The following is a 17,036-nucleotide window of genomic DNA, read 5'->3' on the forward strand; positions in this document are numbered from 1 at the left end:
ATTAATAAAAGTGGGTGCATATTCATACTGGGTAACCTAAAAATGCTGTTTCATCTATGGTCTAAAATACTTTTCATAAGAAATTTAGTCCCAGCACTAATAATTCCATCACTACTTTTTTTTTTTTACATGTTTTATAATGAACAGTTTGTGTTATTTTTTTAATAAAAGAGAGAAATATTGATTTGAGAGAACAAATCAATTGGTTCCCTCCTACACACACCCCGACAAAGGCCTGGGCCAGGGAGGAGCCTGCAACCAGAATTGTGCCCTTGACCAGGATCGAACCTGGGATCTTTAGGTCCACAGGTAGATGCTCTATTCACTGAACCAAACCGGCTAGGGCAACAGTTGTTGTTCTTAATAATAACTTTACAATAAACTCAAGACAACCTTTCAAATCTGCTTTTATTTTCTTTTTTCCTCCGCACACACAGAACTTCTCCCCACACATTTCTTGCAGCTGTAAAGTCACTTCATGCTGGTCAGGTACCATTTTAACTCTAAAACTTGGTTGGCATCAATATATGACAGTTAACCAGTGTTAAATCTATAAAATATTTACATGGCACAGCACATTAAGCTTTAGACACTTGGCAATTAAACCACATAAAAAAATAGGACAAGACCCACATGTTCAGAATCAGGTGTTCACAGTCCCCATCTGACGACTGTACAATGGTTCCAAAGGCAGCAGAGGCAACAGGCAGTTACTTCAGAGGACACCGAACACTACGATTGGGAAGCACATTACAATGTTACCGCAGTGTCATGTACCACCCCACCTCTTTCTCAGGTGGTCTCATAATTCTAGAATGTCAGGTCCGGCTGATACAAAATAAAGACAAACAACACAACATTTACTCTGTGGACATATTCTAACTCCTACTATGCACGCATTGTGATTTTGAAAGCAACTCGTCCTAAAAACTTGTCACGATCATCATAGTTTTTCAGGTTTTTTGATCCAACAATCTTGCACTCGACTGTTACTTCTTTTGGGGTACTGCTAGCAGTATAGTTGAGCTGGACAGCAACTAATGGCTGTAGATAACTCGCCTGGTAAATAAAGGAAAACATATCAATTCAAATTCAAAGTAACTTCATCAAGAGTTAAGTTTATTCTGTAAAATTTTAAAACCAAAGTTTTAATCTATTAATTAGATCTATTATTTTCCATTCTCTACTTTTCCCCCTTAAAACTGGATGTTCATTTATTTTCACTTAATTTTTATTGATGAGTATTTGACTATGAATTTCCCTGAGTACTGTTTTAAAAGCATCCCATGGGCTGTGATTATATTGCTTCACTGCCAGTATTTTTTAGCTATCCTACAATTTTGGTTTGAATTTTCCCTTTCACTCAAGTTGTTTAATAAAAATGTTGACTCCCTCCCTCTTTTGAGGGGCCCTTTTATTAATTTCTTTGGCTAATCCTCACCTGAGGATATTTTTTCCACTGGTTTTTAGAGAGTGGAAAGTGGTGGGGGCACTGATGTGAGACACCAATGCCCTTGACGGGGAACTGAACCCATGACCCTCCAGTGCGTAGGGTGATGCTCTAATCACTGCGCCACTGGCCAGGGCTAGGATGTATTTTTTAACAGTAAATTTTGCGACTGTTCTAGGTGTGCTTGAGGATTTGTATTGTATTACCTCCGTATTATTCTGTTTGATAAATGTGCATAAGATCCACCTTACTTGCCTAGCTGGTTTGGCTCAGTGGATAGAGCGTCGGCCTGCAGACTCAAGGGTCCCAGGTTCGATTCCGGTCAAGGGCATGTACCTTGGTTGCGGGCACATCCCCAGTGGGGGGTGTGCAGGAGGCAGCTGATCGATGTTTCTCTCACATCGATGTTTCTAGCTCTCTATCCCTCTCCCTTCCTCTCTGTAGAAAATGAATAAAATTTATTTTAAAAAAAAAAAAGATCCACCTTACTCATTACGTTAGTTAGGCCTCCTGTATCCCTACTTACGATTCCTGTGTAATGTGGCACAAATATACTCAGTTGCTGTACTTTCATTATGATTTCTAAATACAATTCTTCACTGAAAGGCACTAGGGCCTGATTCCAGGGTTAGGAAAGGAAAGTAAGAAGTGCTCAAAGAATCCTGGGGGCATGTCAAAAGGACATAGAAGCCAGCCTGAATGTTTCCCACCAGCCAAATCTGGGTCTAGCACCCAAGTAAGTGATTATAACAGATTATATATAACCCCTGAATAAGAATCCATGAAAACATAATGATACACATAATAAATGATAGAGAAGAAAAAGTTCTTTCTTAGAGTAGAATGCCAACTAGTAAATGGAAAAAGGAGAGATAGAATTAGAAAAACATTTGGGCCCTAGCTGGTTTGGCTCAGTGACTAGAGTGTCAGCACGTGGATCAAAAGGTCCCAGGTTCGATTCCGGTAAAGGGCATGTACCTCGGTTGCAGGCTCCTCCCTGGCCTGGGCCCTGGTCAGGGCATGAGCAGGAGGCAACCAATCAGTATGCCTCTCTCACATCGATGTTTCTCTCTGTCTTTCCCTCTCTCTAAAAATCAATGGAAAATTATCCTCAAGTGAGGATTTTAATAACTAAAAAGCAAATAAGCCGAAACCGGTTTGGCTCAGTGGATAGAGCATCAGCCTGCGGACTGAAAGGTCCCAGGTTCGATTCCGGTCAAGGGCATGTACCTGGGTTGCAGGCATATTCCCAGTGGGAGATGTGCAGGAGGCAGCTGATCGATGTTTCTCTCTCATCGATGTTTCTAACTCTCTATCTCTCTCCCTTCCTCTCTGTAAAAAATCAATAAAATATATTAAAAAAAATAAAAATAAAAAAATAAAAAGCAAATAAAACTTTGTTAAAAAAAAAAAAAAAAGAAAAACATTGGGAACAGCTCTATTAACTGATTTATGCAAGAATCAACAAATGCTAAGGCTATGAGAGAAACAATTTTACAGACTCCAAGTATTCTCCCCAGATAATATTTATTGATTACAGTGGAGAAACCTGGCTGACACCAGTTGGTAACCAGGAGTTCAAGGTTACTATCACCATTAATGGGACTAATCAATACCAAGTCTCTCCTGAGGAACATTCTTAAAAGGAAGTAACATTTCTTCTGAGGCATACCTGCCAAAAATGTACAACCTACATTTAATCATGAAGAACACCAGACAAGCTCAAACTGAGCAACACAAACAAAACAAGCCAAGAGAGGCCTGTACCGGTTTTTGAAGCGTACAAGGTGTGAGGAGTGCTCCAGGTCACAGGTGACTGAAGATGTTAACAGTGTGATATCCCGGGGCTGGAAAACACTTTTCTTTTCCAATGAAGGACATCACTGAACAACCGCTGAATCTCAACAAGGCCCAGCAACTGGACAATAGCCTCTAATAATGGTAACTTCCTTTGATGACTAGATTATGATTATTAAGATGATGTCATTATTTTTAGGAAATAGCACTCAAGCATTTAAGTGTAAAATGGCATCATGTTTATAACTTTGTCCCAAATGGTTCAGGGAAAAAAAATTATATATAAATGGAGACTGATAAGACAACTGAGGTAAAATAGTAACATTTGGGAAATCTGGGCAAAAGGTCTATGGGAATTCTTTTTACTATTTTAACCACTTTATGTTTGAAATCATTTTAAAATAAAAGTTTTCTAAGTATATATACAGTATGATCCCAATTTTATAAAATGCTTTATAAACATATACTTAAAAAATATGAAAGAAATTAGGCCACAACATAGTTATCTCTGGGTAATAAGCTTTATTTATTTCTTGACTAATTCTTCTCTACATTCTCTAAATAAACACATCCTAAATACTTAAAGTGATAATGGTATTTTCTACTTGAATTTTTTGTTTTGAATTGCAGACAAGGAATCTTCATTTGCCATCACCATTTGTATTTAAAAACAAGAACAAATGATGCACAAGCTACACAAGACAGGTCTACCTGTCCCAGACAAGTGTAATTTTAATGCAGATGTGCCTGTTCCCACTTAAGAACTTCTAAATACTTACATGCAGTTTTTTCCCATAATATGGAAAATATTTTAAGTCTATGTTTCCCTCAGGAGGATAAGCTGGTAGAGTTGTTGTGTTTTCACCCTATAGTTGAAAACAAAAGAAACCCTCTTTAAGGTCACAAAAAAAGTGAATTTAGAAAATGTATTTATTACACAGCAGTATCAGTTATGAACAGTATAGGGAAACTACAATGCTATTCCAAGGACATTAATCACAAGTGCAGTTTTGAGGAGACTTACTCATCTTGATTTAAACCCCCTGAAATAAACTGTCTTTACTTTTCTTACATTTCCTGTTGCTCTGTATGCTTTCCCATGAGTACCTCCTAACGTACAGCCAGATCTATCCACACACTGTCTGTGAAAGCTTACTTTTCCTCCGACCCCTAACTGCTCGCGCCTCGGCCACTTGGCAGCAGGAACACACCAAAGATCTAGGACCAGTGCATTCCTGAAACGATACAATGCTGTGCTTCCAGCTGGAAGGCAACAGCTGCCACAACCCAGAGTGTAGTGCTTCAGGCCTGGGAAGCAGCAGGTCCCAAAGTTTCAGGTGATTAATAACCATGGTAACTGTAACCAGAGGGGTGAACTATGGTGACATGACAAAAACTATTAGGAAAAACATTAAGTAATCCAAGCAAAAAAACCACACTTAACCAATTTAAATACCACATTTCCCTTAAATAAATTTATGAGCACATGTATATCAATTAAAAGTATTGAGTCGACTGGAATTATATTCCATGTATTTAAAAAACAGACAAACATACAAATCTAATCACCATCTATATATAAGCCAACTCATTCATGCTATTTATTAGCTAACTCTGGTATTCTTATTTTTAAAATATATTTTTATTCATTTCAGAGAGAAAGGGAGAGGTAGAGATAGAAACATCAATGATGAGGGAGAATCATTGATCGGCTGCCTCCTGCATGCCCACAACTGGGGATCGAGCCCAAAACCTGGGCATGTGCCCCAACCGAGAATCAAACCATGACTTCCTGGTTCATAGGTCAACCGTCAACCACTGAGCAACACTGGCCAGACCAGTACCCTATCTAATAAAAGACAAATATGCAAATTGACCATATCTTTGCTATGCCCCAAGCCACGTCCACCAGCCAATCAGAGCGACTATATGCAAATTGACTCAACCAAGATGGCGGCCAGCAGTCATGGAGCTGGAGCAAGCAGGAGGCTTGGTTGCCCCAATGATGGAGGAAGCCAAGCTTCCTGCCTGCTCTGGCCTCTGCTAAAGGAGTGGCTGGGGGCCTGGGCCGCTGGGAGTGGGGCGGGAACTAAGCAGCCAGGAGAGGGGTCTGGGCCGCTGGGAGCAGGGTGGGAACTTCCCGGGGTGGGCGTCAGGCTGCTGGGAGTGGGGCAGGAACTTCTGCCATGTCGCCATCGCAACGTGGCATAAGTTTCTGCCCCATAGCTGCTTGCTCATTCATTTACTCACTCATTCATTCACTCACTCACTCACTCAGCAAACCCTCTCAGGTCCCTGGCACTAGGCCAGGCACTGAAGGTGAAGCAGGATAAGACAGAGCTATGTCCTCAAGATGTTAGTAATTCAGTAAGGCGAAGCAGGCACATGAACGAGGCAGTTGTACGCACAGATGCACTGTACTGGGTTCGGGGAGGGCTGTAACTAATGCCAACTTTGTTCTCTTGATAAAATGGGGCCTCGGGAGCCAGGCCGCCCCAAGCCTATAGGCCTGTGCCTAGGCCTGGAGCAGCCAGGGTCCCGGAACATGACAGAGGGTGCAGGTCGGGCTGAGGGGTCTGACCCCACCCCTCACTCCTCCACCCCTGTGCACAAATTTTGTGCATCGGGCTACTAGTTCTTAATAAATGACTTATAAATACCTCATGTAACACATCCAAAATAGGTCTAATTTTAATGACTGTAATTTTAACACAATAGATAACAAAGAGACAATTATTAAAATCAGTGGTTAAGTTTACTAAATACAAATTAAAATAAAACCTTACTAAATGCTTCAATTCTAGATTTGAGTAGTAATTTCTATTTTTGAAAGCACATGAAACAATGAAGTGTAATTATTAACTGTCATGCAACACATGTGCATGGGGTGATCCAGGGAAGATGACACAAAGCAGTGATGATGCTCCACCGGAAGGGCAAGTTCTATGAGCCAGAGTGCAGGTGTGCGGGGAGAGCAGCGAGAACAAGGCTAAGAGAAGCAATTCCAACACCACCCTAGCATCTGTACTCCCTTAACATTAAAAAAAAAAGAGTCTAAAATAGCATTTTATCTCAGAGAAAAAAATAATTGTTTGGTTATGAGTGCTTTTCTGCACTGCTTTGTATAGCCTAATTCACAGAAACACATAGGTGGTCCCTAAAATATAAAAAGTTTCCTTTGGGTTACAGTTTATTGTGCACTTCAGTATGTATTTCCAGCCACATTTAGCTGATATTTACCTCATTTATTGATGCTAACAACCCTTAAGAGGGCAGGAGCCCCAGCTGGTTTAGCTCAGTAGATAGAGTGTTGGCTTGCGACTAAAGGGTCCTGGGTTTGATTCTGGTCCAGGGCATATGCCAGGGTTGTGGGCTTGATCCCCAGTGTGGAGCAGGCAGGAGGCAGCTATTCAATGATTCTCTCTCATCACTGATGTTTCTATCTCTCTCTCGCTCTGCCAATTCAATTTAAAAAAAGAAAGAAAGAAAGAAAGAAAGAAAGAAAGAAAGAAAGAAAGAAAGAAAGAAAGAAAGAAAGAAAGAAAGAAAGAAAGAAAGAAAAAGAAAGGAAGGAAGGAAGGAAGGAAGGAAGGAAGGAAGGAAGGAAGGAAGGAAGGAAGGAAGAAAGAAAGAAAGAAAGAAAGAAAGAAAGAAAGAAAGAAAGAAAGAAAGGAAGGAAGGAAGAAAGAAAGAGGCGGGATCAATTACGGAGAGGGGAGCTAATGTCAGAGTTAAGGTCACAGGCTCAAGATTGCCCACCTGTGACAGACTCTTAATTGTTCTCTGGTCTGTACCTAAATCATACTGTTGGCAGGCTTTTACTTAAACTTGATTTTATACCTTCTGTAAAAATAAACATTTAGAGACGATGAAATATTGAAATGCATATCTGAATGATGATGAGCTATTTTAGGGTAAAGCATCCATGCCATATTTTCTAAGCATATAAAATGGTACCATATTGGAAACTGTAAGTAACTAAGTACAAGAGTTTATTAATAGTCAATAAGTTCTACTGAAAACAAAATAAAGTTTTAAAATTAAAATTAATGTATTTTTTTTTATACAATCCTAACTCATAAGCTACTTAAAGAATACACATCAAATGTTCTAAGTAGCGATTATTTCTGGTTAGCAGTTACCAATTTTTTTCTTCTGCATTAAAAAAATTTCCTCAAATGAACATGATTCATTTTTGTAAGGAAATAAAATACCAAAAGAATGAGTGACACAAACATGTTGAAGGCTACCTGTAAGAGCATGTTCTGTCACAAGTGTTTGTGCAGCAAATGTTTCCATCTGCCCCACAGAGACACTAAAATGTATGGACTCCTGATCGCACTTCTCTGACTAGCCTAGGAGTAAAACGCAATTTTACCAGCATTTCTTCTAATTCCGTGTGCTTTTTCTCAAAACAAAAATATTTCACAACTAAAAAAAAGCAGCGCAAAAAATCCCATCTGTTTTGATTACTTTATGTACTTTACACATAACAAAAACCATCTGAAATCTGAGTCACTGGACCAGGATTTTTCATTGACATTTCCCCAAACTCTTCTAGAAGCAAAGCACACAGAATAGATAAACAAGGAGAAAAATCCATTTAAAACCCTAAGGGATGAGTTACATGGAGGTTTTTACATTGGCTGAAGGTTCATAAAACTGAAACCTTAGGAATGGGTTCTACAAAGTTTGTTCTTCTGGACTAAGTGTGTGTGTGTTTTCCCTTCTTGGTGGTGCTGGCTCTATAGACCACCATCCCAAGCTTATCTATGTGTCTGCTCACATACAAAAGCAACAGGTCCTGCAGACACAGGTACACTGTCAGGAAATGAGCACTTCTACCTGGCTGAAGCCTAGCAACCCAGCCTCAGGAATTTCTACTAGAAAGATTTGCAAGAGTCACAAAGTACAGCTTTTCTTTTGTCTCGAGAGGTGATGGTAAATTTTTAGAAGGACTTGTTTATCAGAAAAGCGTGGCTTCAATGTAGCATCTGGTTAAGTGAGATTCTGGCTTTTTATCCAGTTTCCTGCTGAGCTGAATATGGCATAAAGAGATAAAGTGAATTGCCTATGGTGATGTGTATACCTCCAACCTAGACGAGAAACCATGCGCTTCCCAATTTTTTATTGTACTCAAAAGGAGATAGTAAGGATCCTCTAATGCAGAGGTTCTCGAGTGTGGGCCCCAGACTGGCAGCATCACCTGGAAGCTTTAGGTAAAATGTCAATTTTGGGCCTAACTCCAGACCAATGGAGTCAAAAACTTCAAGAATGGAAATCAGCAAGCTCTCCAAGTAGTTCTGCTGGATGATTGAATTTGAGAACCACCGAGCAAGAAGTTTCTGCCCAAATACAATTCCATTCATGGTTAACAGGAATTACTATTTTTTCCATAAGCAACTTTAGAAATGATTTCAATGTAATGTTTCAAGTAAAATATTTCTGACACAACTGGAGTTAGAATGTCAATATTTTGCACAATGATATAATTAAATTTAGAACTTAAAAAGTTTCCCCTCAGAACTGTTACCCATTATTTACATATTTGTCTTCATTGCACTTGCAGCATAGAGAGAAAACAAAACAAAAAAGTGAGATGAAAACTGCACAGAACTCTTAAACAAACAAACCAACCCAAAATAATCACACACAAAGTCAGGACAGGAGAGAAAAGCAATGCCTCTACCATGTTGCATTAAATCTCAGGTGTCACTGATATACACCAATTGATGTACTATTAAGAAAAAAAAATACATGGTAAGACACTATTGATTGTAAAGCCAACCCCAATTTCAGTGTTATTAAGCTGGAAAAAAGGTGAGTCTTAGTTAGCATCAATGAACTGTGGAATATGGTGCTGTAAAGCAATGCACGTGAAATCAAATTCACACGAAAAACAAGTCTTTCATTATCACACAGAGAAGGGCTACCCACCAAGCTTGGTGAAATTCTATTCTTCTAAGACTGGCACGACAAGGACTTTTAAAATGTGACAGGGAGGGGGGATGACTAAAATTTATTCGACTTTTAAAGTGTTCAGACACACTAGAACTTTAACAAAAGTTGGGTTATTTCTTGAATACTAACCTTAGAATTACCAGTGCATTCTATCCTTGGTTGTCCTTGAGGCTTTAATCCAATTATCTAAGGTAAAAAAATTTGTGATTAATAGTAATTCTGTGTATTGAAAACCCATTACCTGTGCCTTTTATGCTAATTTCATTTTAGAGGGCTAGAATGGACTTTTCAATATAATAATCTTACCAACTGGCTATCTTATTACTGTACTAGGGCAAGTCAGGAAATACATCAGTTACCAAAGAATTGACCAAAGCACAGTATTGCACTTGCTACCCTCAAATTAAGAAACAACCAAACGGACACCTTTAAATTTCATTATTTATATGAGCAAATAATGCAAATGATAAGAATTGTAGAGGCACAATATAATTACCTTTTTTTCATGAAAATATATTAGGTCACAATCCTCCCATTTCCATCATGCTTCCAGGGAGCCTGACCAGAGTCCACATCTATCTGTCCCACACAATGCACACACGGGGGATAATCCCATTTTAAGACTCTCAGCACCGTTCAGTTCCATGGAATAAGGCTACCTGCATGTTTGTAGTTGACATAACTAGCTCTTGTATGAATGATAACAGATATTTATTCATGTATTTTGTGAGGATTTTGGCATTCTGAATTTATATGCATTTTATACGTGCCTATAAAATGTAAATATTTCTCACAGAAGACACTGCATTATGCTTACTTTGTTAACCTTAATTCTTAACACAGTCTTCCTGGAACACCCTCAATCATTTACTGGTGCCTACTATGTGTCAGGCAGTGTTTCAGAATGACCTCTGGAGTGCTGTGGGATGAACAGACGCTGTCACCACTGTCCTTTGGGGGAGGGGAAGGATGGAGCTGGAGGGTGTCAGCATGGGTGTGTTAGGATCTAGCTGGCTCTCCCTCCAGGGAAACTCCTTACTTAGTGCCAACTTTGGAAGACCTAAGCTGTACTTTAATTAGGGATGGTAGCAATTTGCTTATTGGATGTGATATGTGAACTCAGGATCTTGAAGGGTCTACACCTATTTATGAACCTACCCTTTCTCTGAGTAAATGTCCAGGAATTACCTCACTTTTCAAGGGGAGACCTTGTGGGCCTCAACAGGGTAACTGTATCAGAACACAACTCTGCAGCACAACGTTCAGAGAGCAGCAGTGCACGGGGGTTAGGGATCACTTCACGGCAGAAGGGACGCAGCTTCCTTTGCACCATGACAGAGAGTGTTATCACTTACATGGGAGAGAACGTTAGCCTTTTAATTTGCTGATGGCTATACAATTCAGGCACCTCTTCTGCACAACATAGCAAAATGCTACAACTGAGCTCATTATAATGCAGCTTTATTTGTATTTCTATTATTTAATTGTACAGTATATTACAAAAATATGCTTTCCTACTAAATCTAAGTCAAAACTTCATATATTCCCCATGGGATTTTAAATTGCTTTACAACACAGGATTCAAAGATGATACTGAACATTAACAACACCATGGTTGGGCATGACGCCCAGAACACCTGCCCCTAGAAGCATTCATCTGTGTCTGCGTGCATGCAACTCTCTCCAAAGGGGAAAAGCAGAAGTTGTTTTACTCCCTATACTATGATTAAGTTGTGAACCAATCTTGTTTGCCTTTTGTATTAATTTTTCCAAAGGTCAATCAATATCACTGTTAGCCCTTTACACAAGCTATCCCAAATGAGACATTTAAAAAATACTTGCCAGTTTCTTAATAAGGGTAGTAGAAAAAGCAGCAATAGCAGCAAAATATGTACATACTCTGTTCATTTTCACAAGAATACAAGGGTGTCCTTGGGAGTAGCCGAACTCAGGATCATTCTCCCCACTGCATGCTTCAAGTAAGTTAAGAGGAAACTGACATGCTTCATAAACTGGACCCTTCTGTTCAGAGAGGGCTCCATCGGTGCAGACTTTAAGATTCTTCTGTGCTTCCGAAGCATACGCTACAAAGGAAACATATGTGTGCACAGAACAGCCAAAAAAATATCTTCAACACATCTAGAAATATATGTCCTCCTTTGGACAACATTCTTGGAACACAAAAACAGCGAGGCTAATTACTAGATAATTTTAGGGGAAGAATATTAAGTTTGTTCCTTTAACTGTTAAGAGCTATCTAGTGCTCTGAAGTTTACTGCATTTCAACACTGATACACGCTGGATTAGAGATCAGTATCTTTTGTCATCATGAGGTGGTCCCAGCCATGGCTACAGCATTATCTGAATGATGCCTCTGTTCCTAGCCCAAGATATAACAGTGAGGACCTAAAAAGGTACTGTTGCTGCCCTTAAGGAGCTTACAGTGCAGTGGGGAAGATAGGTGTTAAGTATAAAATCATAATCGAAGGGTCTCAAGATAGACAGTGCTATGCAGTCTATACTAAAAGGACCTGCAACAGAGCCGAGAGCTAATGTTAACTTAGAGAAAGGCATTGTAGCAGAGATGGAGGTAACTATTGACTCCACTGCTCTATTTTCCTCCACTACACTTACTACCTCCTAATCCACCCAGGGCAAGAGCGCCACAAAGACATTTTTCTTTTGTTTATTGATGGAACCTAGAAGCGTGCTTGACACAGAAAAGGCATTCATAAAAAGTATGTGTTGAATGAACAGAACTGCAGCTAGAAAGGTGTAACAGGAAACTACTGTTTTTATTACAGACCTTTCTTTATTATTGGGTTTTTAAACCATGGTCATATCTCACAAAAAATAAGTATATATCCTATCTAATAATAGACAAACATGGTAATTAACCATACCTCTGCTATGCTTCCCATTGGCTAATCAGCAGGATATGCAAATTAACTGCCAACAAAGATGGCGGCCAGCAGCCAACAGCTCAAGCGAACATGAGGCTTGGTTGCCCCGGCGATGGAGGAAGCCAAGGTTCCCCACCTGCCGCAGCCCAGCTCTGAGCTCCAGATGCAACACTGTTGCAATTATAGAAGCTAAACAAACCCCAGATACCTGATTTCAGCCAGCTGGCCTCGGAGCTGGAGCCGCAACAAAGTTTCAATTACAGAAGGCAAATAAATCCCAGAATTTAAAAAAAAAAAAAAAAAGAGAGAGAGACCGGGAGCTTCAGTTGGAGGCTTGGCCTGCCTGAAAACAGCCCTCAGCCCCTCATCCAGGCTGGCCAGGCACCCCAGTGGGGACCCCCACCCTGAAGGGGATGTGGGCAGCCTGAAAACAGTTATCAGCCCCTCACCCAGGCTGGCCAGGCACCCCAGCAGGACCCCCACCCTGATCCGGGACACCCTTCAGGGCAAACCAGCCGGCCCCCACCCGTGCACCAGGCCTCTTTCCTATATAGTAAAAAGGTAATATGCAAACTGACCCTACCAGCAGAAAGACTGGGAATGACTGGTCACTATGACACACACTGACCACCAGGGGGCAGACGCTCAATGCAGGAGCTGCCCTCTGGTGGTTAGGGTGCTTTCACATGGGGAGCTCTGCTCAGCCACAAGCCAGGCTGACGGCTGCCAGTACAGCAGTGGTGGTGGTGGGAGCCTCTCCTGCCTCCTCAGCAGCACTAAGGATGTCCGACTGCAGTTTAGGCCTGCTCCCCGCTGGCAAGTGGACATCCCCCGAGGGCTGCCGGGCTGCCAGAGGGATGTCTGATTGCCATCTTAGGCCCAATCCCCCCGGGGAGCAGGCCTAAGCCAGCAAGTGGTCATCCCCTGAGGGGTCCCAGACTGCGAGAGGGCACAGGCCGGGCTGAGGGACGCCACCTCCCCCTGCGAGTGCACAAATGCACCGGGCCTCTAGTTTAATTATAAAAGGAAAGAGACTTAGGAAGATAGCTAATGGAAGATGTGGGATTCAAGAGAGGATTTTGATTTAAAATAAGAGTTGAGGGCTTTTGCATGCTGACAGGAAAGATCAATGAGGCTAAATGTACAAAAGGACTGTAAGTAGCATATTTCTGAGACAGTGAGAGGGATGAGATCCAAGGCCTGGCTGGTACAGGTGAAAGGCAGCTCCCTCATCAGAGGAGGAGGAATACCAGACAAAATGGCTACAACTGTCAGTTTGTTTTACTAATAATGGGGAAACTGAGGGGAATTCCTATCTGACCCTCAATTTTCTCTTAAAGCAGGAATATGTTATTCTACCATGTGCCACTTAATGATGGGGGTCTGTTCTGAGAATGTTGCCTTAGGTGAGTTCACCACTGTGCAAACATCATAGAGTTCACTTATACAAACTTGGATGGTACAGTCTACTACACACCTAGGCTAGAGGGCATAGCCTATTGCTCTGTAGGGGAGAAAAAAACGATTTGTCCTGGTCTTCTGGGTTCTTGGCTGAAACATCCCTATAATAAAAGACAGATGAACAGGAGAAAAACAAACAAGGTTAAAAACATGTAATCTCCTATATACATGGAAAGACCCACGAAAACTGAGCAACTTGTCAAAATAGCCTGAAGCTACCACCTTAAATGCCATCTTCAGCTGAAGACAAAGACGATGCTGGGCTTGGGGGTGCCAGCTATGGGAGGTCCCCTGGAAAAGCACCGTAAACAAGGGTAAGGCTGTTGCGCAGGCCTGCACCTCTCTCTTCTGCATCGATGAGAGTGTCCAGAGATAAGGGCAACCCCCTTACAAATGGGGTCATCTGTACAATGTAAAGGTCTTTTACCAAGGCCACTTCTAGTTGGTTTGCAGAGCTGCTCCCATGGCTGCTGTTTCTCAGAATTAACCAGCCTAAAGTAATCCTATGCCAGAGACATTTTGGGGTGACAAATTCAGTTCCCCTATAGCTCCTGGCTACAAATTTGCACAGCACATTGCTGTACTGAATACTGTTGGCAACTGTAACACAATAGTATTTGTATAATGTGTTGCCCTACGGCCTTATGATGGCTACTGTGTCACTAGGCAATAGGAAATTTTCGGCTCCATTACAATCTTATGAGACCACCATGGTAAATGCAGTCATTGACTGAACCATTATTATGAGTTCTAAGGGAAAAGGCAGGAAAGTAGAGGTTGTAAATAATTATTCAGAGAAATTCTATAGCCCTGCCAAGTAGCAGAGCAAGTCCAAGAAGGTGACCAAGTATTCCAGCGCTAATTAGTCCTGCTGAAAATCTTCAGCCCTGCCCTTGTGGCTCAGTGTGTTGACCAGGAGGTCATGGTTTGATTCCTGGTCAGGGCACATGCCCAGGTTGTGGGCTTGATCTCTAGTAGGGGGCATGGAGAAGGTAGCCGATCAATGATTCTCTCCATTATTGATGTTTCCATCCCTTTCTCCCTCTCTCTGAAATAATAAAAACCTATCTTAAAAAAAGAAAATATTCTTCAGCAGCACCTGGTGGCTCAGGGGGGCAGGCTCTAAGGAAGAGCTTCATCCACTTGCAATTTATGACCAATAGATTGAGAGAGACAAGAGGTTTTAGAGTAATGGCAAGAGTAAAAAACCATGGAACTAAGCTTGATAAAAGGGAAATAGGGGGATTGGCTGGGATAAAAGGGCTTGAAAGTCCCAAATGAGGCAGAAGAATAGTGAGGGAAAGTTAAATAAGCAAACCAGAAGGACAGAGGTTGTGGTAGGAAAGCCTCACAGTGATTTTGGCAATGGAGTCCTATATGCTTAAGGAGTGCCTGTAAGTGTGCAGCCAAGGAAGAGGTGAGGCAATCAAGAAACAAGAGGCCAGGGCATTTGATGATTATTCATGTGAATGTTAATACCACGAAATTAGGACAAGCAAACAGTAAGAAAAAAACTGGGCCAGGACAGGAAAGATTTACAACTGGTTAACTCCAAAAAACTCAAAACTGATACATAGATTTCTTTTCTTTCTTTCTTTCTTTTTTTAATGATAAGCAACATTCCTAGTCCCCCACACAAGCACAACATTGGATGCAAAGATCCAAATACTTAGAGGCATTATTTTATATAAGATAGCTTTGCTCTACTACTCAAATACTTTCCATATTAATGCAGATATAAATGTTATGTCTCAATGAACTTACATACTTCTTATAGGATAAAAAAAAATTAAAAGCAACCGCTTGTTTGGCTTAGACCCTTATGTCTTTCCATAAGTTAGAATATTAGAATATCATGACTAATCATGAAATCTACTTACAAGTCCTTAGTTGACTGTTTGACAGACCAAAAAAAAGCAAAATAAACTCTAAGAATAATTTTCTCAATGTAATCATAATTTTGTATGTTTCCATAATCACTAAGCACTTTTACCTCACTCTAAGAAAACATACTTACGCGCTAGAAACTTCTTAAGGTCTTCAATATACCCTTTATAGGACTCTGGTTCAGACACACTAAATGAATATTCCAACGCTGTCACTGGTTTTGGAAAAACCGTAAGTCCTATAAAGAGATAAAAGAGAAAGGGGTAAATTAACTGCAGTAAATTCCTTCTCTCCTCTTACCCCTAAAAGGACAGATCTCAGTAAAGTACATGGAAATTTGTGTTCACAGGTAGGTTGAAACTATCAAGAACCTCCTACTTCTGACTATGAAGGTCAACATCTGTAATGAAGAGAATTCCAAATCCTCAAAGTCACCTCCGACCAACTAGATACCTCCCTAAATCTGACTGGCTACAGTTAATTATAATTGCTCTGTTCCTTTAAAGATGCAAGTTTTACTTTGTACTTTCTATATTCATTTTTCTATCAAATGTTTTTAGGTTTTGCCCACTTGTTATTAATATATGGAGAAAATTTTTAGCAAATTAAATCTAAACACTTTTGTCATTCAAATTACAGCTGCATGGGAACATTCATAAAGAAAACTTACCTTATTAAGTAAAAGAGGCCTATATAATTTTAACTCTAGGGTTAAATATTCTTCCTTTAATAATAAACATTGCTCTCTATAAAATGTTGTTTCTCATACTGAACTTGGAGTAGAAACACCAACAATTTATCAGGAGTCCATCCATGTGTATAGAACATGTTGCATGAGTTTATTAACAGAAAATGTAAGCATATTTATCTGTAAGCAATATAATCAAGCTTCTAACTTTAAGCTTTCCTCATTTAAAAAGCATTCTATCACAAGCCCTGTCCACTGTTTCTGTGCACCTAGTTAACACACCTTTCAAATGTCTCTAGAGCAACGGTTCTCAACCTTTTGGCCCTTTAAATACAGTTCCTCATGTTGTGACCCAACCATAAAATTATTTTCATTGCTACTTCATAACTGTAATGTTGCTACTGTTATGAATCGTAATGTAAAAATCTGATATGCAGGGTGGTCTTAGGCAAGCCCCTGTGAAAGGGTCGTTCGACTGCCAAAGGGGTCGCGACCCACAGGTTGAGAACCACTGCTCTAGAGGGTAACCATCCTCAAGAAAACAAATAATTTTGTTAAAAATTTTGTTAACTGCCAAAACCGGTTTGGCTCAGTGGATGGAGCGTCGGTCTGTGGACTGAGAGGTCCCGGGTTCGATTCCGGTCAAGGGCATGTGCCTGGGTTGCGGGCACATCCCCAGTGGGAGATGTGCAGGAGGCGGCTGATCGATGTTTCTCTCTCATCGATGTTTCTAGCTCTCTATCTCTCTCCCTTTCTCTCTGTAAAAAATCAATAAAATATATTAAAAAAAAAAAAAAAATTTTGTTAACTATCCTGTAATCCAATCCCCGGAGCCTTGCTTTCTCTCCCCTTCTTGTAATCTTCCTTACATTCCCTCCTTAAACTGCAA

General features: G+C 40.5%; 1 protein-coding gene across 2 annotated transcripts in view; it reads right to left on the reverse strand.

Annotated features, from left to right (window-relative positions):
* Window positions 1-390: 390 nt before the first annotated feature.
* ATP1B3 (ATPase Na+/K+ transporting subunit beta 3) overlaps window positions 391-17,036 on the reverse strand; it is a 39,559-nt gene continuing 22,913 nt past the window's right edge. For both annotated transcript variants that reach the window (XM_081106154.1, XM_081106153.1), the window contains exons 3-7: window positions 15,590-15,697; window positions 11,108-11,292; window positions 9,338-9,394; window positions 4,027-4,113; window positions 391-1,059 (exon numbers count right to left, since the gene is read on the reverse strand). In XM_081106154.1, the coding sequence (XP_080962280.1) occupies window positions 889-1,059; window positions 4,027-4,113; window positions 9,338-9,394; window positions 11,108-11,292; window positions 15,590-15,697 (608 nt within the window). In that variant the 3' untranslated portion in view covers window positions 391-888. The remainder of the gene's footprint in view (window positions 1,060-4,026; window positions 4,114-9,337; window positions 9,395-11,107; window positions 11,293-15,589; window positions 15,698-17,036) is intronic.

Source organism: Myotis nattereri, assembly GCF_964212035.1.
Source record: "Myotis nattereri genome assembly, chromosome: 14".
Lineage (NCBI taxonomy): Eukaryota > Metazoa > Chordata > Mammalia > Chiroptera > Vespertilionidae > Myotis > Myotis nattereri.